General features: G+C 39.7%; 1 protein-coding gene across 1 annotated transcript; it reads right to left on the bottom strand.

The window, feature by feature from the left end:
* Window positions 1-6,951: 6,951 nt before the first annotated feature.
* Window positions 6,952-22,605, bottom strand: LOC113481548 (inactive pancreatic lipase-related protein 1-like). The gene is made up of 12 exons (XM_026851294.1): window positions 22,557-22,605; window positions 21,639-21,793; window positions 21,014-21,139; window positions 18,778-18,912; window positions 17,590-17,698; window positions 14,553-14,672; window positions 14,205-14,324; window positions 12,652-12,770; window positions 11,404-11,533; window positions 10,172-10,283; window positions 8,235-8,402; window positions 6,952-7,015 (listed from the first exon to the last, which is right to left on the bottom strand). The coding sequence occupies exons 1-12, from the start codon at window positions 22,603-22,605 to the stop codon at window positions 6,952-6,954; spliced, it is 1,407 nt and encodes a 468-aa protein (XP_026707095.1).
* Window positions 22,606-23,478: the final 873 nt, after the last annotated feature.

The raw sequence follows: 23,478 nt of genomic DNA, 5'->3' as shown, positions 1-23,478 counted from the left end.
CTCATTGTGATGCAAACTGTGTAATACAAGATATGTTTCATCTGCTCTATTCTCCTCCTCCACAAAGATGAAATGAAGCATTTTTCACAGTGTCTCCACACCCAATAGCCCTCACATGAACAAAGATGATTATGGAATCAGTATGAACATCTTGATGTGCCCAGAGAACCCCAAAAGATCTGCCCTGTAGATACACATGGTCTGAAAATGCAGTCCTGGTTGGGAGTGACAGAACAGCTGGGCATGTTTCAGATACCGAAGCAAAGAGAAAACAACTGGTGAAACTCCTCAAATTTATTGAACTCTTGTGGGGGCTTTTTGTGTGTTAAGTTATATTCATCTTCCCAGAGTACTATTAGCATATTCACTTACATTTAAATAATTAATTTTCTTGTTATACGCCAACTCTTAATTTTTTGTTCTTTCAAAATTATTGAAATCTGTGACAAGAGGTAGTGATACGTGGAAACGTTTGGTTTCTGGTTTGTTAATCAATTCAATAATATCTCGTTCTTCACAATTGCTTGATTTAATAGCACCAATTTCTGCTTTCAGGTCTTGACTTCCCTGTTAAGCATTTAAGTTTCAGAATTTTTTTTAATCTTTTAACCTTTATCCCTTTGATTTTTTTTTTCTCAGCCTATAATTTATTATACAGTCTCCTGTCAGAGGAGGAGGTAGACTAGGTGATTTTTACTGTATTGCAAATTATAATTATTATCGTTATTTGCATTAGTAATGGATTCATTCTTATCACTGAAAACAATTCCATTATCTGATCAGACAGTTATCTTCACACTGTCCGTGATCATATATTTTCATTAGGCACCTCTTTCTCTGTGGGTCAAAAGGAGAATTATTCTTTAGTGCAGTCACTTTTCACTTTTAATATTTTCCTCGATTAAAAAGAAGTTTTTAATCCCCTACCAGCGTCCTTTGCAACAAAAACATGCCAGTTTCTACTGCTGCGTCACCGTCCCTTCAGACCCAGCAAGGAAGGGCTCATCCCTGCTATGATCTGCCCTTCAATGTCCCTTCTGTCGTAGCCGCCGGGAGAGGGTTTGTAATTCAGCTTCAGTAATTCAGAACTGAGAGGCTGATTTTCATGACCCAGCGAAGGTATTTTGACTCCTTTGAAGCAAAGGCTTGAGAATCTAGTCTTTCTTTAATGGAGAAACCTCCTTTCCCACACTGTCCCTCCCCACATTCTGTGGGAGCTGCGTGTTTGGAGATAGATGACTGCAGAGTGAGGGTGCAGAGGGAGAAAACACATCCTCCTCTCTGACTCCCTGCCGAATTTACTGTGCCTCTGCAGGGGTATAAAATGATCAGATGGCACTGGTTTCCAAACTGCAAGCAAAGGGGAGATGAGAGAGATGTGAGGTCAAGCCACAGCCTCCCCCAAGGAACCGACAGTGAGGGCTGAAGGTGGTTGAGAACCCCTTTTCACACTCCTGTTGATTTTTATTCTCTCATCAAATGAGAGATGGTTGGTGATTGGGTAAGGAGTTAAGGACAATAAGGAAAAGGTTGTCATTCTAAAGCAAGAGTTTGGGTTTATTTTTAAGCAGCTCCTTTGGAAGTTTCTGTAGCCTGACTCAGGCTGTGGTCAGCAAACTGTGTTCAGTGGAGGGGATGGCTTCTGCTCTCCCATCATCTCACACAAGACATGCATATGTGATTAAGGTGTTATGTTCCTCCTCCATGAAGAACCTCTTCTGAGCAAGAAATGGTACCACTCTGATGGAAGGCCTCACTTTCCAAAGGGAATAATCAGCCTTCCCGATGGAATTCAAACTCTGAAACTGCACACCCCAAACTGAGGCACCCAAGCCACCAGTATTGTTAATCGCTGATAATTTTAATGAGAGCAAGTGAGATTACATTATTTACCTTAAATTATATGCAAAAATTAGAATAACGTGAATTATTATGCAAAAAAGTTAATTGCTTTGGAGGTTTAAGATCCCCTTTTTTTCCCCCTTCACCTCCCTAATTGGTTTGATGTGAAGCAATTATCCACTTAATGCAAATAAAGGTAAGATTTTTCATAGGATATGTACTGCAACAACAAGGGCCATAGCACAAAGAGGGACTTGAATGCAACTTTTGTCTTTGGGTGTCACATAATACATGTCTTCAGTATGCTAGCAAGTGTAATAGCCACCCAATTGTTACTGTGTAAGTGAATACAACATTTAGACTAATTTAAAGAGTACTTTGCTTCTTGTTTCTGTTTGTATACAGGCACAATTTAGAAGTAAGTGGCATGTAGGCTGCTATTAGTATTTTTTCATTTAGGGCTGTGGGAGCATCCCATCGACCTTCTCCTTTCTTCCTCTGCTCCCTACTGAAGACTTCTGTTTTGACCGCTTAAGAATACTGATAAATTTTACCTATTCATTGTCTTTAAATTTAAGAGGGTTAGCAGAAGAAAAAAATGGGTATCTGAACTTATTATATAACTCATTTGGCAAAAGATGGTATTTTTTTCAAGTAAATATCTCTTTTGTCAAAGAAACTGTTTACAATTTTTATAAGTAACAAAATGTTAAGAAGTTTAGCCTTGTTTTTTCACAGTTTAATACAACCATATGAAGTACATATTTCTGAAGTATGAGGGTGTGGCCAAATAGCTTGTGATTTACGCTCAAATTAAGAACAAAATAGCCTTCAGGCATAACATTATAAAATTCCTATTTGCAACCTCTCAAGACACATCCCAGGAAGGTATGGAAATAAATATGCGTGTGTAACACTATCAGCTGTGGCTAGGTGATGAAAGCTCTAATATGACAAACTAGATTAAAAAAACCTCAAGAGGTTCTGGAAGGAAAATTCATCAATGCCAAATTAAGATACACTCAAGTATTTCTTGTAAGATAGAACCTCATTATCCTACTGATTTATGGAGCAAAGTAATGACTATAGACAGCATTGTCTAAAGACAACAATGAGCACGGCTATATCTCAGTAATAATTAGAGTCACATGAAATCTTCATTTTTTTTATTGTTCTCAGATGATTTGCAATATAGGAGAGAAATACACTGCACATGGCAATCTAAAATGTAATGAAAGTACGTGGCCCAAGTTGCTCCCACATTTAAAATTCTGATTGCAATGCTGCCCACCAACAAAATAATAGTAATTTCTGGCAGGAATTATAAAAACCTAAACTACAGCACAAAGCATTTTTCACAAAATTACTCATTCCATATCCACAATTATAGGCCATTTGTTTTCTTATGCTGATAACAAAAGATACATTTTAAGATCTGCGCTGTGCTACTCTTCCTTTAATAAATAAAGTGAGCTTTTCAAAAGCTGCAAAATGATGCAGATAAAAATCAAAACATTTCTACATTTAAAGATTCAATCAAAGACTTGCCGTGAATGGTGTGATATTAAAGTTTTTTAAAAAATAATCAATTTAGTGTGTATTTTTGAACATGATTTGTCACAAATAGCATTCCCAATAGATAAGAATGATTATATGGTAAAGAGCGTAATTTATATATCTCAAGCACTATGCTTTTGTCACCGACATCGTTAAGGAATTTGACACGTTTGCAGCAGAACAATGTATGTCAACTGAAATATATACCAATTAGCCATAAATGGGACACTGAAATGAATGATGCATGTGCATGCTATACTTACAAGTAATAACATGTGGTTTAAAGTCACTTGCGTTTTCAAACAAGAATTCTTTTTATGTTGTCATTTAAAAAATCTAATATTTCAAAAGGTCAGGAATAAATAGCACCATTAGCATTAAAAGCTAGCTAAAGGGAAAGTAATTTGTTGTTCATTTAACATTGCATTTTATGTAATAGCTTTGTAAAGTGTTCGGGAGGGGGGGGAGAGATTTTACTCTGCTAAAACAAGATGACGGCAGCTCCAGTTCATTATTAAAAGGAGATTTTTTATTATCCTATTGTCAACTGTAATGTCTTGATTCTGTTAGGTGTTTGTTAAAATTACATGGGCTGCTGAAGTGGCTATGGCAAAGGATAATGCAGAGAATATCATGACTGTCAAAACAATTGTGTAGGCAAGAATCTGCTTATACTAAGGTAAAGGAACAAAAGACAAAGGAGAAACTCTTCTGCAGTGTTAGGAAGTTAATAACCCTGCTGAGGTTTCCTTGGCAGGAGGTACTGAGATCAGGAAGCCAAATTCTAGAAGAGACAAATTGTCAAGGCAGAAGGAAGCAGGCGATGTCAAAGGGACACGGGGAACATGGAAACCCAACATCAGATGCCAGCTCCCATGTCTATGGCTACGTGTGTTCTGGGTAAACCCGTAAGTGTTCATCTCCCTGGAGAGGGGCTGTGCGTTCCTCCTTGGGCTGGATAATGTGAACAAAGTGTGAAAGTGTGTAGAGTCCTGCGGCTGGATCCTCTGCCTCCTGCACAGATGCAGCCGTGCAGCTGCAGAGAGCTGAGAAAGGCTTATTCACATCCTTGAACTTATTAAGCCTTACTCTCTTATTCCACCACTGGCCATAGATGGGAAAAACTAGAGCCAAAATAGGTGTTAACTTATATCCTTCGTGGACAGAGTACGCTGGGAAGAAAACACACAAAGAAAACTTCACTGTGTGCTTCCTGCTGCCATGAGGAGCTGCACAGGGAGAGGAGCAATGTCATGAGGGGAAGACAAGTAATATCTTCAGGGTGAAAACCATCTGGTTTTCCCTCTTGAGAGAAGTTGGACAAGAAACTGGTTTAGCATTTTAATACCCTACACATCTATGACAGCACAACAAGGGGTGTCTCCTTTACTAATTCACATATTTATTCTCTATTATCCTCCCTAGGGCAAGGTTTCAGGGACTCAGAAAACAATGATTCTCCAGATCAAAATTTGGTTCACGCTGTGCTCCTGGGACAGCACAATTGGGTAGTACCTTTTAATCTGGGCAAGAAGCACAAGTGCAATTTAGAAGGTTTATAAACATAAAAGCAAGCCTGCACATCTCTGACTAAAACTGATGTTGCTGGGACATATTGTCTTCAGCTGGTTTAAACCAAGGAACAGTTTGGCTTCAACATCAGGAACTTATTCCAGCTCTGAGCATGCCCACAGGTTGCCAATCTTCAGTGCTGATGGTTCTTTATCTACTCTTTACAGCATCTTCTCCCTCCCGTCACCCTGTGGTGAGAGCTGGCAGAATGCACTGAATTGATTAAACAGCTGCTTCTTCTTTATTAGAAGAGCAGTGCTCCAACACAGAATAAATTCATTTCAACCTCCACCACTGCACGGGGAATCCAAAGCCTTGCTAGGAAATTGATGTCCTTCAGACAAGACATTCTGGGGGAGGAAAGAGAAGCAGAAAGAACAGAGTGCCCCAGTCTGGGGATCCTCAAAAGAAACTGCTGGTTTGAAAGGGTCCCAAGGGTTGGTAGGTCTCCAGGCCCCAGCAGTTCTGTGGTATTTGTCAGTGAGGATGATTCCTCCCTTGGCAGAGGAGAAGCAGCCCACTTCTCCAGCAGCAGGCTGAGGGAGCTGAGACTGGATTACCTAGGGACAGAAATGAATTTGTGAACTAGCCATGCTTCAGCTCAGTGTGTTTACCAAAAAGCAGGGAAAGGAGCAACCACCTCATTGCATTACCTGTTTTGACCACACCATTGGGCTGTTTTGTTCAAGGCTGAGGGCCAGGGTATGGGATTTCAGGACCCTTTGGTGATTGTTCTGATTATAAGCATTTTAGTGAAACTTCACTAATGTTTGAAAATAGCCATGGAGCTTTCTCAAATTAGTTCAGATCATATGGTACAAGCTTGGTTCAGCATTAACACAACAAAATCAGTTCTCCATCACGTTCACTGTTACACCTATGAAATGCTGGGGTTTCAACCCCAAGCCCCAAGTTAAGGTTGACATCTGGGTGATTCCCACAGCCCTTCCCAAAGGGGGGTGAGTTCCCCTTTAGGCTTCCCTCCAGGGTGGGGCCTTGCAGACAGAGCCGTTGGGTAAAGGAGCCCCAGGGGTCCCGCAGTGAGTAACCCAAGGTCAGGGGTCCCACTGCGGGATAACAGCTGGGACCATTGCAGGAGGGGCAGTGTCTGTCTGTGAGGTGGGTGCCCTGGGCAGAGTTCCCTGTTGGGGAAGGACCTCCCGCCTCCCTGGGACTGGGCTCCACTCAGCTCTGGCTTTTGTAAACGCGGGCTGTGCAGAGATTCAGTGTGTGGCTTCCTTGGGCTGATGTGTTTGGCTTGTTGACTCGGTTGTCTCCCGTCCCTTCTATGGGAGATGCATGTCACCATTTATCCCACCCATTGTTGGTCATGTGGTGTGGTTGTTGGGGTCAGTGGGATTGATGTCGATTCTGTATAATCTGACTGGTTTGTACCCCCAGCGCTCACCCATGGACTGACCCTTGTGTATCAAATACAATTTGGTTATTGGTTCATCTTTATGCTGGCTGTGTCCTTCATGCTAGGCCTGATAATTGGAAAAACAATCTCTCACAGGTAATTAAAATTAAACTTCTAATTTTGTAAACACTCACCCTCCTATCTCTGTTTCATCTTTATCTCATTATAATTCTGGGCATATCCATCAGTTTGGTTAAGAATATCAGCTTTCTTGATCCTGTTCTACTCACAAGCAGGTCTGCTTTCACTTGGTACTGCCCAGGAGACACTATTCAGATTCTGTTAACTGTCCCCTTTCCTTCTCTTGTCTGAAATTATTTTGAAACAGGCAGAGATCTGGGGAATTTTTCAATAGGCTTTGCCTCATTCACTCCTAAAGATGCTCTAAAAATTCTGTCTATAGAGAGGTGTTCACAGACTTAACTCCTGCCTCCCAAATCAGCAAAAAACCCCCAATGCACATCACTAGTATTGTAACTGCAGTGACTGCTGCTGACTCCGGTGTTTCATGCATGACTAGCTTTTATTGTTAGCAAGGTTTTGGGCATCCGTATGTGCTGTTAGCAAGCTGTAAGAGTTTGCAGAACATCCTCCCTCACCGTCTCAGAACCACAGAAACGGAATCTGAAGAAAAAAGAAATACAAGCACCTTGAGTTGTCAGCATTCGTTGGGATTATACAAGTGGATTTGTTTTAATATGTCAACCTTTTTTATCATTTGACAGAACTGAACACAGCGTTTGAGCTCCTAAGTTCGAAATATTACTGCTGGGGAAAACACTGATGGACTGTATTCACTCAGATTCACTGCCAGCCTTCCTTTAGTTTTACAGGTTTTTTTTGTGTTTTTTTGTTTTGTTTTGTTTTGTTTTTTCCAGATTTTGTGCTACCATCACTAGTAGATGGTCACAACTACTTGTGCAAAGGCCATGAGTCAACAGAAGAGTGAGTGCCTATCTACAGGAATATGCTTCATCAGCAACGTGCTTTTGTGAATAGGAACTACATCTGGACTTAAGGACCTCTGCTTAAAGATAATGCTGCTGGGGCATAATCATTTTGCTTTGACTGGAGCTGTTTTCATCTCCCATGTTGTCTTTTAAACGATGGCATTTTAATTATGAATTTGTATATGGGTCTAAAACATATACTGTACCTCCTTGTCTAGATACCCAGTCATGAGGTGGATAAATTAACTGATCAAACAAATGAGGGAATTTGTTTTAAAAAGTCCAGGAAAATGAGTAAAATGGGATCAGTGAATCATAATTCTGTAATCTGAACATCCAAGCCATATTTCACAATATCCAGAGAAATCGATTTTGGTCTCTTTCCCCCAACTTTGTATGTAGCCTTTTAAGTGCTCATTGCAAGGGTAGACTTACTATCCTCTTATGTCAGTTATGATCTCAGGGACCATCATTATCAATGGACAGTTTCTACTGGTTCCAGCTGACAGCGAACCAGACATGCTAATGCAAGCACAGACACAGATAACCAGTTCTTGGGGATGGTAGGAACTTGGCAAGAATGATGCTGATAATCCAAGCCAATGCTAATTTTTCTCACCCCAAGGGTTGTACAGGAAGTTTGCTCTTCTGAAGCCTGGAAATATTTTAAGTTTTTCTTTGAAGTTATTGAAGGTAAATGGTTGAAGAAGTAGTGAATTGAACTGTGGATGAAGAGTGTCTTGAAAGGAAGTGAAAGGTTTTCTTGAGAGGTTTTTTTTTTTTTTGTTAAAGCTTTAAATATCTTTTCTTATGAAAATGCTTTCACCCAACATATAATTTTGTCACCTATCTTCCCAAGTATCTTTCAAGATTTTTGCAGTGGATATACTTACTCTGTTCCATTTGCTCCAGATTGTACTGTGATAGTTGCAGCTCCTAGTTTAGGAAAAGTTGGATTTAACTGTTTGTTGTTCCAAAGAAATTTAACCTTTGTAGCTGTTCCAATGTTAACTTCTGCATCAATGAAGCTTACGTAAGTGTTGTCTGGCTGGAGGGTTCCCCTGTGAAAAAGAACATTGTATGGATGTGAGGCATGCTAGTGTTTAATATTCATTACCAGTCCTGTCAACTGATTGGCTGCACTAGCAAGTTAGTGGAGAGATAATATTTAACATATGATATGGCAACAATATTATTGCAAATTTTCCAACATAATGCATCCCAAATGAGTGTTTGTCAGAAGAAGCAAAGGAAGGTAAGTCTGACATACTGCAGTCACACTTCACCATGAAGACCCAGTTACAGGATGATCCCTGTGGAGGAGGTAGAGCTTGTTCCCTGTTGCTTATATAGGCAGGGTTTTTGCACATAAATAAAATTTTCATTTACTGTTAATTAATTTATATGATACAGCTGTTGGATTTGTTTTGGATGGCCGAAAGTATTATCCACCAACTGTTTGGCCTGGCTCTCTAGCAGAGATTCCCACACGTGCAGCACCGTGGCTGAGTCAAATGTGCATCTGCTCTTGGGTAACTGTAGTTTATAATCTGGCTATTTATTTCACATTGCATCAATATAGCAAGTTCTAAATGGCAGCAGTCTGAGACTGGTAATGGCTTCAGCTACTACTTCTTATTGAATATGAGCCAGTGCTTCTCTGGCCCTCCCCTTTCCCCTTTCCCATCCCTATGCTCTGAAGGTGAAAGGTTACTTTCTTAAATTTACCCCTGCTCTATGAAATCAAGAGACATTTGAATGTGAAATGCCTTTATCACTGCAGAACTGTGATTGTAAACATGACCTGAGACATACAGGAGGGGGAAAATAAAGCAGAGGACCCAGCAGAACCACCCGGAGGAAACCTCTTCTTGTGGTTTAACCAACTTCATAAGAAAGACAGGATTTTTATTGCTTCCCCTAGCTTTGCACTTTCTCATTCATCTACCTTCAGAGGAGGATGTTTATCCTCCTCCATATTAAAAGGCTTATGGTAGTGGAAGTAATGAGAGATAGGACAAAATCCCTTTGCCTTTTTGTTTCTTTGCTGGATTCACAGTGGTGCCTGGTAGATTAGAGCAGGATTTGCTGGGAAAAAAAAAAAAAAAATTCAATTCCAGCAATTGAATTGACACAGGCCCTGCAAAAGGTAGCTAGAGAGTGCTGGAGTGCATTCAGTACTGGCAGGCTCATCTCAGGTGAAAGCATGGGTGCCTGCAAACTGGGATCAGCTCATAGCAAACACCTGCTGCTACATGTGAGGATGTGGAATCCTTCTTGGAAAAGTGGAAGTGACATAGTTGTCAATAAACAAAAAACAAAACCAAAAAATAAAACCCAAAACCTACCTCAAAAAGCCTTCTCCCTATTTTACATCATTTCAGATCTTTTAATTGAAAGCAACAAGAAAAATGCAAATAAGAAAAAACACATGAGGCAAACAAGCAGCTTCAGTTAAGCGGGCAAAGTTACGAGCAACAAAAAGTAGATTTTTAAGTAAATCATGAGGCAAGTTCATCTGTAAGCAGCTGTGGCAACAACATTCTGAAAGCCTGTGAAAGATAAAAAGATCAGAACTCTGCTAGTGTAGGGCCAGCAAGATCTTAGTGGGACAGTAAACAAGCAACACCAAATTCTAACATTTTAGAATCCTGCATTCTGACCTTCTCCCTTCAAATGTAAACCCAGAGTGAGTGAACTGCTGCTGCATTTACATAGGGCGTAGAATGTGATCTCTAATATAAGATCAGTTTAAACAGAAATATTAAGTAAAAACATGAATTAAATGTTCTAGAAGAGAAGTTTCTTTTCTGTTGAATTTTTAACTTACTCAATGATCTGATGCTGCCTTGTGTTCCCACCACTTCCATACAGGGCAATATTTACATATCCTTTTACTTTACGCTTTCCAGAGAGGGTCACGGTTACTTTGTACCTCCAAACTACACAGAAGAAATATGGTAAGTTAGATTGTACCCACGAAGAAACAGTCTCCAAAATATCAAGTCTTAGGTTTTGGGTTTTTTTTTTCAGTCTATACACTGTAGTTGAAAGCAAAAGAAAACTATCACTGCCCTTCACTTTCAGTTCAAGTCTACATCACAAGCTGTCTGGACTCAAAGGGGTTAACACAGTGCTCTCACACATGAATCTTTGTGCTCCTTGTTCTTCCCTGGGTTATAACCATGCAAAACAAATAAAAAACCCCAGGGAGTCGGATCTATCATTGTGTCCTAATGAGATCAACAAGAGAAATGGGTATACATTTCCCAGTACTTTCTGGGAGAAGAAAAAAAAAAAAAAAGCTAGTCAATAACATGGTAAACCCAATGTAGACCTCAGTATTTTGACCATGAAGGTTTTCACATCCAATAAAATTGGAAAGGATGAGGTGTTACGAATAGATATTGATACATACCAGAATATCAGTGTAGAAGGAGTGTAAAAAAATTCTGAAGCTCAGGGAAACTGATTTTTGTGGGTGGGAAGTTTCTTCTAGCCCACAATTAGCAAAAGCAGCTCTTCTCCCTCTGATTCTTGTTTATAAATGTGAAGGAAGAGCTGTCATTTAGGATAACTTAGGTTGTAAAGGAGATGATCTGGTCCATCCCCTTCTCAAAGCAAAGTCAGCCATGATCCACTTGCCTTTGTTGAATGGAGTTTTGAACACCTCCAAAGATTGAGATTTCCCAGTTTCTCTGAACACCTCTTCCTGGATTTAACCCATCATTGTGACAGTAATTTTCACACTATTTAAAAAGAAATTTCCTTGCTTCAACTTCTGTGCATTGCCTATGCTCTTTTCTCCCCGCACATTGTAACGCAGAGCACTAAACATCGCGGTGACCTCCACTAGAATCTGTAGTTTGTCAACATCTTTCTTCTGCTGGAGGGCCCACAACTGGGCACTAGTGTTAGAGCAAAAGAGGAAAAGGCATGTAGGACTGAAGACCCATTTCACTGCTATGAGACCTGTGCATCTGTTAAAATTAATTGTAAAGCAAGAAAATGAAAAGGTTTGTTTACAAGGAGTAGATAGCAATGGAAGCAATTGAAACTCACGAGCAAAATCTTTGGCCTCTCCAGTATTCAGGTAAAGTTTTAGGAAATCGTTTTTAATTTTACCCTTGAATTTATCTGCAAAGTGACCCATATTTGGGCATCCTTCTTTTGGGCATGGGAAACAGTTTTCCTAGTGAAAACAAATATATCTATTAATAAAATTGTCCAGCCAGCCAAGAAAAAAAAATTAGTCATAGGACTTATTTTTAACATATCTGCCTAACTGGCCCTATATCACAGCAACAACAAATTTCAAGTAACCTTTTCTGTGACTTGAGAAAGTTGATATAAGCTAGCCAGATTTCTCAAAGGCTTTAATTTCTCAGGACTATCTGCTTTTTCTTGTGCAATTTAGCTCAGTCCAGCCACATCAATCACATTCTTGAGTAGCCTTGAACTGGAGCAGGGAGGTGTCAGTGTCCTTCCCAGCAACTGATGAGAAAGAATGATGTCTTCTTATACCGTCAGCTTGGATCAAGAAAAGCTTTGTCTTGCAAACAAAGCTCATTTTTTGTCATGAAAGCAGCTTTCTGCTATGGTGGCAGAAATAGGTAGTCACGTTCTCCCAAAGTGATAGAGATATGATCTCTATCAGCTGCTCAGAACACGTAAAGGTCAATCTAAGCACTATGTAAGGTTATACTTCTGTCTGTGCTGCCTGTAGGATAGGATGAGCCCATTGCCTCCCTGCTGTGGTTCACTATCTCCCAGTCCAGGACAGGGAAGGGCTTCCTGACCTTGGTCTGTAAACCATTGTTCTTTGTCCCTGAGGCCATCTTAAGTCACCGAAGTACTTCGATCATGGACTGACCCCATCAGGTCACCACATATTATTTTACTTGTTGTTTTGAAAAGACAACATTTAAGCTGTGTTTTAAAGCTCGCCTGCTACAATATGGGATCCCACTCACTGTGATAAGTATATTTGGTGATTACAGGGACAGGCTCTCCTCCTTACCTCTTCCCCAGCTTAATGCAGCAGAGCAGGCCTGGGGAAGCCACACTAGCTCCAGTAGTACCTCAGGGCTGTCACATCACCACAGAACTAGGGATGTCCCTGCTTTGCTGTTGCCTTGTCCTACTTTGGCCCATGTCAGCCGCACGAGCTATAATACTTTGGGATGTCTGATATTCTCTTACAGGTGCACTGGTCTGGTGCAAAGCTAGCATAAATAAACAATTTCAGATGTATAGGTAAGGGCCACTATTTTTGATACGGTCCATCCTGAAGCTCTGAGAAATACTTACTGTTTCAAAAATATCATATGAAGCACAAGGATAGCCTAGAAATCCATCGGGGTAGATAATACTGTCAGAGTAATACTTGTAACTCCGCAAATGATTGCAAGCCACAAAGTCCCGAGTTCCTGTGGAAAGATGCTCCCAGGTTAGTTCTTCCTTTCTACTACCATTTGAGGAAAGCTACTGGCACAGCCCTTGCCATGTCATTGGGATGCCTCATCCCTCCTCAAAGACCACGTCACAATTTGTTTAACATCAAACGCAAGGTTTGAAGCTTGTTTCTGCAATGAATTGATGCTCTAAGGAATGTCACTGACTCAACAGGTATAAAATATAAACCTGAAATGCTCTGTGGAGACCCACTACGCAGCCCAGCCCAGCCCCTGCCCTCCTCTCCCAAACACTTATTCAAGCAATCTGAGTTTCACAATAGAAGTGAGAACCGCATGAAGCAGGTCTTTTGTAGGCAACAGATGCATTACCATAACAAAAGAAAACCAAATGAAAAGTATTTAACAGTGAACTTCCTAGGGCAATGCTGATTCGCTCCAGCTGAGTACTTCAAAACAGAATTATTATTATTTGGGGGGTGCTTAAGGAAGGGAGACTCTTAAAATTAGAATAATGAATATATTATTTTCCTTTGTATTGCCTTTATTTTCCTGACTTTAGGTTAAAAAGAAGATCATACACAACACAGTTAGTTCTTTGTGCAGTAATTGCCTATTATTGATAATAAGTTTACTCCACCAAAAAGAAAAAAAAAGTAATGCCTCCAGCTGCATTGAATAAAACCTGGAGAAAAAGTCTAGTTATCACAAATAAATTCATGGATTCCCAGAGTTTAAGGTGTTTGCAGTAATGTAAGAAAGAGCTCAGATAATATACAGAAAAATCTTCACAGCAGAAGTCTTGGTTTGGGTTGTTGTTTGTTTTTTTTTTTTTTTTTTAGTGTTATGTGCAATTTAATTTTATAAAGACACATAGTATTTTCTAATACTTAGAGCTTTTATTAGAACCATGTAAACCAACAAAGAACAGTGTATTTGAGCAGCTACATGCCAATCCTTTTTTAGCTGACTAAAAATAGACTCAGTGACGTTGCTTTAATGCAACCCAGATTGTAATAGGTAATTAAAAAAAAAAAATTAATTGCTCTATCAGAGAAGAATTGCAGCTGAAGCTACCCTAACAGAAGTAGCTGTGCACATCATTGTCCTACTCCACCCAGTACTGCTGCTGGGCAACTAAATAGAAACAAAGTGAAATGTGTTGTTACAGACCCTACAAAATCTTTGGCACGGTTTCAGTCACTTTTGTTACTGCTATTAAATACTTTAGAGGAGGCATATTTTCCAGAGGCAAACCCTTTGTCTTATTTATTTTTGAATCAGCTCTGGAAAATGGTGTGTTTTGAGCATATTAACGGTTTCACTACACTCTGCTGCTGCCATTGCTGGTGGACACACCAAAAGGTAACGCAAAACACCTGAATTAAGACAAGTTAAGTTGCGAGGGGTGACCTTCACCTGAATTTGTAATGTAATCAACATACTTACCTTCCCAGATGCCATCAAGATCTACGATCTGTGAAACGGGGTTCTTCCCACACCCTGGCATTTGCTTTCCTCCGTTTGGATAAAAGTCAAGATGTCCTATAGCTGGGCTTATGCCAAAACCTGAAGCATTTGAAGAAGGGGTAAGCACGTTTTTAATTAATATTGTCTCATGACTGGCTTGATGTTTGTCTGTGCTTGGTATTTTAGTATATGAGCTGTTAATGATCAGCATGGTGTCGTTGTTCTGTGTCTACACAAGACCCAGCACATCTCGATGAATGATTAGGGTACTTAACTACTACAGGGCATAAATAGTTTGGTATTAATACAGTAGAGCTGAATACTCACCTAAGTGGGGGATTGTGGGGGCTGAATCTGTGTGGATAATGTCAACAAACTCTGCGTCAGATTTATCCAGTCTGACTTCAGTTGAAGTGCCTTGAAAATAAGGTTGAGCAGGGTCCAGTCCTGAAAGAAAAAGACTAGTGTTACGTACAGATAGAGATAGATGTATCATTTTACATAACGCTATGGTTGTATATAAAGACTATCATATATATAGTTGCCTATAGTTCCTTGTATTTAAGTTGTATAGGCATTAATGATATGTGCTCTCTCTCACTGAGTAGCTTTCCTCTTAGGAAATAGAAAGGGTTGCCTATGTGAAGCTTATTAATTTTATACTGATTTACATCAATATTGAATCCTATATAACTCTTTTTTAAAATTGAACTTCCCTTTAATAATGTTGTTCAAATTGAGGTTGCTGTGTCTGCATTCCATATAATGGATTTATCTGCCTGGCTTCTAGAGTACCTTGTTTGAGAGTGTGCAAACAAGAACTGGTGCTGATAGCACCCCATGTGCTTGGAGGTGTCGAAGCCAGACTGCCTACTTCTTGCTCCAGTCAGATTTTGGAAAAACACCCGGTTCTGAAGTGATGAACTTTGCTTTTGATTCTAGCAAAAACCAGAATTAATTTTTTTCCCAAATTGCTGCAGCAATTGCAGGAGCTTGTAAAGTCTTTGCAAATGGCACAATTTTTGCTACCTTATACTTGCATCTCTTGTTGTTCCTGGGCAGCAGATTTGGTTTTGCTTTTAGACTGAATTTTGTAGGCTGTTAGTCCAAGGTTAACCAAGACTGAAATCCCTGAGGAAATGTAACAATTGAAAAGGGCTGCATTAATAATACCCAAAATTGGCTTTTGTGTATGAAAGGTCATTCTACTTAATACACACTGCCCTTGGCACTGCCTGAGTGATGAATAAGGAGATCGAGTCCATAGCTTTAAACTCTGGAAGTGATGAACATGTTAAACTGCTAGAATGCAGACTTCAGGGTGAGTTACCTGGGTTTTTTTGTGGTTGTTTTTTTTGGTTGGGTTTGGTTTTTTTTTTTTTGAGAAAGGAGTGGTTTGATCAGAAGTTTAACTGATAACACCTCTTCAGTTTTTTTTTCTGGGAGAGTATTGACAGTTTTAAAATACTTGAAATGGCATCTGTGCTTTGTGAAGTCTCTGGAATATCTGTTTTAGAATTGAATTCATATTGCAATAGGTATGCCTATTCGATTGCCATTTGCTTTTTTAAAGAGTCAGTTAAATAATTTAAGAAAGAGACTGTCTATCCCTTGAAGAACAGTGCAGGGATATGGCGAATGGTTATACGGTGGCTATGGCCACTGGTGCTCCTGCTGTGGGCAGAGGGCTGAGATGGTCTGTGCTTCCACAGAGCTCACTTTGCCTCTCGGCCACACTCATGTGCATCGTCTTGCACAGTCTTGCAGTGTTGCAAATGGGTTCCTTCAAGAGTCATTTCCTCTCAGCTAGTGTGGGTAGAGAGCAGATTACAAGTCAAAGGATGCTGAAAAATGAAAACTTGCTGTTGGATCAAAGGGAAGATGAAAATGCTTCTGGCCAATAGTCACAGAGGCTTGATCCATTATACCTTGCAAGACACAGACTATTGATGGGACCAGTGGAGGATGTCCAGAGTCTGCATATTCAGAGTGACATGTGGACAGCTATAAAACAAATCAGAACCGAAGGCAGAAAATGGCTTTTCTGAAATAACTGAACAGGAAAACCTGATTCAGCAGTAGTGAGAGCCTTCCTCTGACTGAAAATTAAAAGAACAACATCATACTCCTTAAAAATGTCTGAACACAGAATTGTGGGAGCGCTTAAAAGGGACAGGCTATTACTTAACAAAAGGGTTAGCTCACGTAGCTCAAACTAATACAGATCTTATAAACATAATGCCTGTGCTCTCCCTCAGGAAAAAAAAAGAGGGATTCAGTTGAAATCTGACTGTTTCTTTAAGTATGAGTGCAGTTTCTTAGCAAGTCTACTTGAATCTGTACAGACAATATAATCCTGTATGACTCAATTTTTGCTGCCAAGGAAATACAGAGATTTAGTGTATCAATAGTTAAGTGAAGAAATAAAACTTTAGAAAGTTTGCTGGAAATAAAAAGAAATATAAAATTATTTACTGTTAATGTACTCTACTAGGCAAAAAGCTTATGTAGGCATAACAAAGCAAGGTGGTAATGGGTGATATATCAGGAAGGTTAGCCTACTGCTTCTGAAACATCAAGTTTAATCCATCTTTTTCTGGAAAGTGATATTTATTAGTAAAACTACAATACAAAATAACTAACTGCTCGCAGTTGTGCTGCTTCTAGTGTGCTTTGGAGGGACCTGCAAGCAGGGGGTGATGTGTTGCTATATAACAGGTCAGGCTATTTAAAGAATAAAATGGCAGGAGCAAAGCTGCTAGGAGAAGGAAGGTAGAGATTACTCGATTGGTCTTTTATTACTTGTTTTGTATATAAATAAGTAATAAAATTGGTATTTTATTACTTATTACATCAGTGTTGGACAAATCGTTATGAAAAACAACCATGACAGCTAAAGGTTGTTCTGGTTGTATGTTAGTTATTGTGAGTTTGGTTTTTAGCAGTGGCAGTGGAATATTTTTATGTTACAGCATTACTCCTGTCCTGCTCCAAACTAGCACTGGTCTGGGCAGTGACTGCCAGGCTGAGCACCAAAAAAGCAAGCTCTGTAGAGATTGCCACAGCCATGTGTCAAAACATGTATCGGCAAGTCAGCTGATGTACTGCAGGGGCCTTCGGGCTCTGTTAGCTGTATGGAGCCTTCCCTCTGCTGTGTAAACATACACAAGCAAAATTATCATCACCCTGACTGTTTTTCCACACTTCCCGGGGCAAGGCTTCTCAGTGCACTGTGAGAAGAGGCTAAGTTCTGTAACATCCAAATTACCCTTGACTAAACTACAGCACACAGTTGGATACAATCGTAAGAGAAAATGAACAGCAACAATTTGTTACGCAGTGGTGTCTTTAGTCACCGACTTACCAGTTATTCTTCCAATCCCCGGTCGCCTCCTGCCAGCCTCACCTGCCACATGTGCTCCGAGGCTGTGGCCAATTATGTGAACATCAGCTGGGGAGTAGCTGTATTTTTCCTGAGAAAATAGCAATATAAAAAAATTACTACATCTGTTTTTATCAGCAATTGGGAAGAGTAAAAAGGGGCTGAAAAGTGACTTTTAATTTTACTACAGACTTGGGAGCTCCTATAGGATTCAGCATCTGCTTGTCTGGTTAGGTACTTATGTCCAATACATTGATTTATTTATTTTTTTTTTTTTTTTCCAAACCTCCTTATTCAGGTGCTGTCTTCATTTGGAGGCTGTTGCAACTCTTGACAGCTCTGTCAACAGAGCCTTGAGAGGCTCTGTATCTAGTCTACATCGTAGACCCGTTAAGATTCACAGGATGCTTATCTGGCTTGCAAGATTCAGCCAGGCAGGAACCCTTAGTTCCACCTGGCAGGTCAGGCACCACATGAGCTGGAGGAGGACAGGAGAGGTGAGATGCCTTCAGCCTTTTCTGACAGCAATTTAGTGGCTGCAATGCAGATGTAGAGAGTGGGACATGGGTCAGAGCGCTCCTAGACCCAGTGTGATATCTAGAGAAGTAATTTATAGGCCTTTTATGGGAAATGTTTGTTGAAAGCACTTAGATTAAAAGAAAGCTTCAAACACAGCATCGCTTCCTATGTGAAGCTGGTGAAGAAAGGGGGCATGTGGCAGCTTCTGTAGATTTAGGCACTGTGCACAAGGGCTTTCCCCTGAGAGCAGTTGTCCTCCAGCCGCTGCTGGCTGCCAGCTGCTTTCCTGGCATTTTTAAGAGCTGTTTTGTAGGTTTTGCCTCCGTGAAAAGGCAGTTTGCTGTGTCTGTTATCTCTGCATATTTAAAACTACACAACATTTTACATCTGTTAACATCTATGGAATAACTCTTCGGCTGTACTACGGATGTCTTGTAGAACTTCATATCCCTAAATTGGCTAACCCTGCTGTTACGACATAGTTCTCTAACTTCAAAAAAAAAGTGTCTGTTTTCAGCACAGGTTGTGAAATGATCACCGAGCAGGAGAAAATGTTTTCTGTTGGTTATGTTCACACTCATCAAAGTTCCTGAATCGCCTTTCTTTCAGATCAGCATTATAACTATAGCTTTATAACAGGAAGATTCTTACCACGAGAACATTTATAAAATAAGCTATTTCAGCGCCCACAACACGGACGTTGTTTGATGCCTGGGTGTACTGACATTTTGCGCCTCTGGTCCAGTTTATGCAGATGCAGTTCACATCTTCCACAGTAAGCATCCTCTGTTTTGTAAAACAAAAGTTAAAAACCAGATAGTCCCACAGTAAATACAGTCTGGATTTGATTCATGTTGCTTATTACAGGTCAACTCATAACTGCTGCATGAATTTGTATGTGATGTGAACACTTTAAAAACCAGAACCTTAGCATATGTATGTGGTCATGCCTGCTCACAGGCGTATGTGTGCTCACACAATGCTGAAACAGGGTGGTATGCTGTAGTAATGACCACACCATCATTTCAAATATCCATAGCAGTAGTTTTTGCAGAAGAAAAAACAATATAAATGCTCATACTTTTAATTTTTACATTCAGTCTGACTTTGTAACACTAAATAAAAACTCAACTCGTGTACTGATTCGCTTAAGTGATTTGAAAGTACTGCTTTCATTCAAATTCAATTAGAATTTATATTTTTGATGATAAAAATCAAGAGTGTTTTTCTCACACAGATTTGTAAGAAAGAAAATATGTTTTTATAAGAGGGTATATAAGTTGCTGGTGTCACTGAGTATTCATTTCTGAGCTGAATTATTTGGCTGAGTGTATTTTGCTTTAGCAGCTTTGGTATATTTATTCTTCTTTGCTTTATGTTCAGACATTAGAAAGCATTCAAAACAAGTTACAACTGGCAAAGGACAAAAAAGGCAGTAGAAGTGTCTGTAGCTATGTTAAAAGTGGTAAAAGTAAATGTGCAGGTAGGATTACTACTTAATGGGAAGTAATGTAAATAAGAAATACACATAGGAGGACTGATGCATTCACAGTCCAATTTTCTTCACACTTTACTGAAAAGATTCATTGAGATTTTTTTTTTTTTTAAACAGATTGGATTATTGTGATGAAACATAAGCCACTGTAGTAGAGAGAGAATTTAAAGGTTTACCATGTGCCTCTACATCCTTGTGAAATTGATTAAAAGGATTTAAGGGACTAGCTGAAGCAAAATGTGAGCTATCTTGTTGGTTGTGAGGTTCTAGAAAAAAATGATCTCTATTTTAAGAGTGGAAAATGGGAGACAATTATAAAAACATCATTCTGCTTCTGATACTTTGCTGAATTTTTGAGTTAATAAATTGTTCAACCATTCCTCAATGTTCATAAAGCGATAATCAACATAGATTTTATTTTTTTTTTTTTTTTTAACAAGATACTGTCAAATAGATTTAACTTATTTTCTTCTGACCTAGTATCAAAGAGAAGCAGGTAATGGGGATGCAATAAATGTGAAAATACCTTTATTTTAGTGGACTTTCACATTATTTCTCATTGTGTTCTCATAAGTAAAATAGGACTATAGAATTTAAACAAAATTGCAGTTGTGTGAATAGTTAGTTGAAAAACAGTATCCTAAAAGTGTCATATGCAATCAGCCGGCATTTTGCTCTGTGCTATATGATTAGTAGCTTTCATCAGCTGCAGCTGCAATAGAAAGCATGTTTATAGGATTTGAGAAGACCATAAACCGGAATTGCAACTTTGTATGGGGACAGGATTAAGAAATACTTTGGGGAATTAGCACAGAAATCAGTAAAGCAGAGTGCTTTACTTCATTCACTGTTCATAACAAATCCTAGATTGAAAGCTTTGTTAGAAATGATTCCCCTGAGGTCCCTTCTGGATGTACATTTCTACAGCTTTATTGCTTTTGTTAATGGTCAGCCCACGTCCTCAGCCTTGACCGTCCATGTGGCAGCTGATACCTTTGTGAAGGATTTTCTAGAAACCTGTCTGCTGCCTAAAGGAATATGATGCAATAGTTATGATTCTGCAGTTATTTCTGGAATATCCCTAGTTACTAAGCAGTATCTTGCTCCAGGGTTTGTGTTGTCTTTACCAAGGACACTTATTGAACCTGATTCTATTGTCACTCACTCTCAAAAGAGAACTGAATACATTTTATCTCACGTTTTTCCTCAAGCTGCAGAACTACATATTTAAGTTGCTAACAATTTGAAAATGTGGCCTCTTTTCCCCTTCTTATCACTACAAGTACCATGAGATAAGTTGGTTAGAAAGATAAAACAGACAGTTTATAAGAATGTGTTTATAAATGCAAATTAAGGATCATCACAGGGACAGGTTTTCCGTGTGCTACCTACCTTGCACATGTCTGACAGCCAGTTTTCTTCTCCATTATCTATAAACCCGTGTACGATAAATCTGGTTATCCTGCTTGCGTTAAAATTTGAGTATTCAATTGTTGAAGCATCAACTGCAGAGATCCTCTGTTGTAGATATTAAATGAATAAACATTTAAATCTGCTTTCTGTGAATAGCTTATCAAAATTGCAACTATGCTCATCTTTACAGGCATTTAAAAGTTATGCAATGTTAAACATATCCGCAAGTGTTCACAGGACTGCGGCTTAAGGTCTGTATCTCCATTCAAAGCAAGCTTTGACACATATCTTAGAGCAGCCAAGACTTTACTTTTAATGTGCTTCCATTTTATCTGCGGGGAAAAAAAAAAACCCAGTGAGTTTAAAAATGCAGCTTCCCAGTACATCTCTGTGGCCACACAGAAAACATGGGGGAGTGCTGATTTGTGAAGGCTGGAGAAGAAGAAGAGTTCTGCCCCAGAGACCCTGCCAAAAAGCTGGAAGAGGTTGTCTCAAAGTGGAGGTTTTTCCATTTCTAACACTTTCCAGGAACACAGCTGGAGTCTGTGTTTATTTACTCTTTTTGCGTGTGATTTACTAACGTTTAAACTGCAATACTTCTTACTTGAAAGACAGTGGGATTTTTTCTCGTGTACAGGAGGAAGCGAATGTCGATCTTTTCTGGATCCCAGGGTAATTTATGGACTGGTCTTTCCGCAGTCCCAGACCATGGTATATCATCTGAGAAACATCCAAGCCTTTCATAGCAAACTTCTTTGCCTGTAGCACACAGATCAGATCGATAATATGTGAATGAGCACAGAAGTGGAACAGGCTAGTCATAACTCATAACGTCTCTTTTCTGGAGGTGTCTTGGTTTCTTGAAAATCCTACATTTTAGAGAAGGCAAAGACCAGCAGTTACCCTCTCTTGGGTCTTCAAAGGCTCCAGTTTACCCCAAGGAAAGAAGCCATCCTATTGCTCATCAATGAAGTCTTTGGTGGTGTTCCTCTGTGGGTATCCTGTACCATATCTTGAGTATCTTTTTCCAGCTGTGTTTTGCTTAAGGCAAAGACAGCTAATGAGTTTCTCCTAATACCAATCCAAGACATGGCAAATAATCAACAATAACCTGAGACTGTGCTGAACAGCTGACTACACTGTACACAAGAAATCTTATACAAGCCAGTGGCTTCTGCTGAATATAAAGCTATATTCTCATTAGACTGCCTCTGACCCCAGCTTTTTATCCACTTCCATTGCTAAAGAAGAGTACAACAAATAATTCCTAGGTTTGGTAGGGCAATAGATTTGCTCGAAGGTGGAATACCCCAGCATTTCTTGCACGCTCTTAGGGTGGGATTTCCAGAGTGGAGAAGAGGAAAGACAACACATCTACCCACACTCATCTCATCATTCCTGTATAGGCAAGTGAACTATGTAACCTCAATCAGTAAGTTTTAAGGCACCATAGTGTAAAATAATATCACACAAAATATAGCAGCACAGAAAGGCTATATAAATGCTAACCCCATATGCTTACCTTCTGCTGTGCTGAGCAGAAATAGTGCAAGTATCCAAATTCCAAGCATCTAGAACAGTAGAAAAAGAAGCAGCAAGGATTTGCTAACCCACTCAATTATTAGCAAGCACATTTAGCTTTCTGGTGCTGATTTTTCTCAAGGTGCAGATGATGTTGTGTCTTGTCTTCTCTGCAACATGCATCTATGACTGCCACATATGTGAGACATGTATGAGTCAGTTCTGTGTTTGCTTGCTCCCCTAGAGATTGTGGCTCCTAAATCTACTGAAGCACAGCTTAAATCCAGACTGATTTTTGTGCTGTTAAGGCTAATGCTTCTAATCAGATGTGTGGTAGCTACTTTAGAACTATCTAGCATAACGACACCTTATGTGAGCTGCCATTCCTCTTTGCACTGCTGTGTCTTGGGAAGCCGTGTACCTGACGAGGTAAAAGAAAAACCCCAAAACCTGAACTACTTACAATGCAGCCTTGAAGCTCCATGCACTAATGTGCAAACTTTGCATGTACTTTTTATAGTCTGCTTTATCCTTGGAAATGTTCCCAGAAAGATAGGAACATTTATTTCAGATTATAGTTTATAGCTAAATTGGAAAACAACTTTAATGGTGTTTTTCTCTGAAAACTCTAAAATCCATGGACATGGATTTCTTGAATTGGTGTGCTGAGGCTCAGAACAGGATTGGAGTTCCAGAGGTAGGGCAATTCCCATTCCATGGCAGCAACGCATCGAGAGTGGGACATTAGAGAGATCTGTGTGGCAGTGCATTTAGGGGCTTGTCTTGGCTGGGAAGGCTTCTGGTTTTAGTGTTGTGTAGCTGGCATGTGGGGGATCTACTGGGGGGGAGTTAGTAGGGAATGACATGATTTTTAAGTCCCCTTCCTTGCACTGCATCGCGTACCTTTGGATGTGGAATGTTCC

The sequence above is a fragment of the Athene cunicularia genome, assembly GCF_003259725.1.
Source record: "Athene cunicularia isolate RWA chromosome 6 unlocalized genomic scaffold, athCun1 chr6_part1, whole genome shotgun sequence".
NCBI classification, from domain to species: Eukaryota; Metazoa; Chordata; class Aves; order Strigiformes; family Strigidae; genus Athene; species Athene cunicularia.
Note: the sequence above shows the minus strand (reverse complement) of the source record. Positions and strands in the feature narration are given on the sequence as shown.

Bases quoted from the DNA above. Each gene is read 5' to 3' on its own strand.
- LOC113481548 (XM_026851294.1), bottom strand. From the start codon at position 22,605: ATGCTTGGAATTTGGATACTTGCACTATTTCTGCTCAGCACAGCAGAA. The intron at 21,794-22,556 runs GTAAGCATATGG...TGTGTGCTACAG, and splicing joins TCTGCTCAGCACAGCAGAAG to GCAAAGAAGTTTGCTATGAA. The intron at 14,325-14,552 runs GTGAGTATTCAG...CAAATGCTTCAG, and splicing joins CCCCACAATCCCCCACTTAG to GTTTTGGCATAAGCCCAGCT.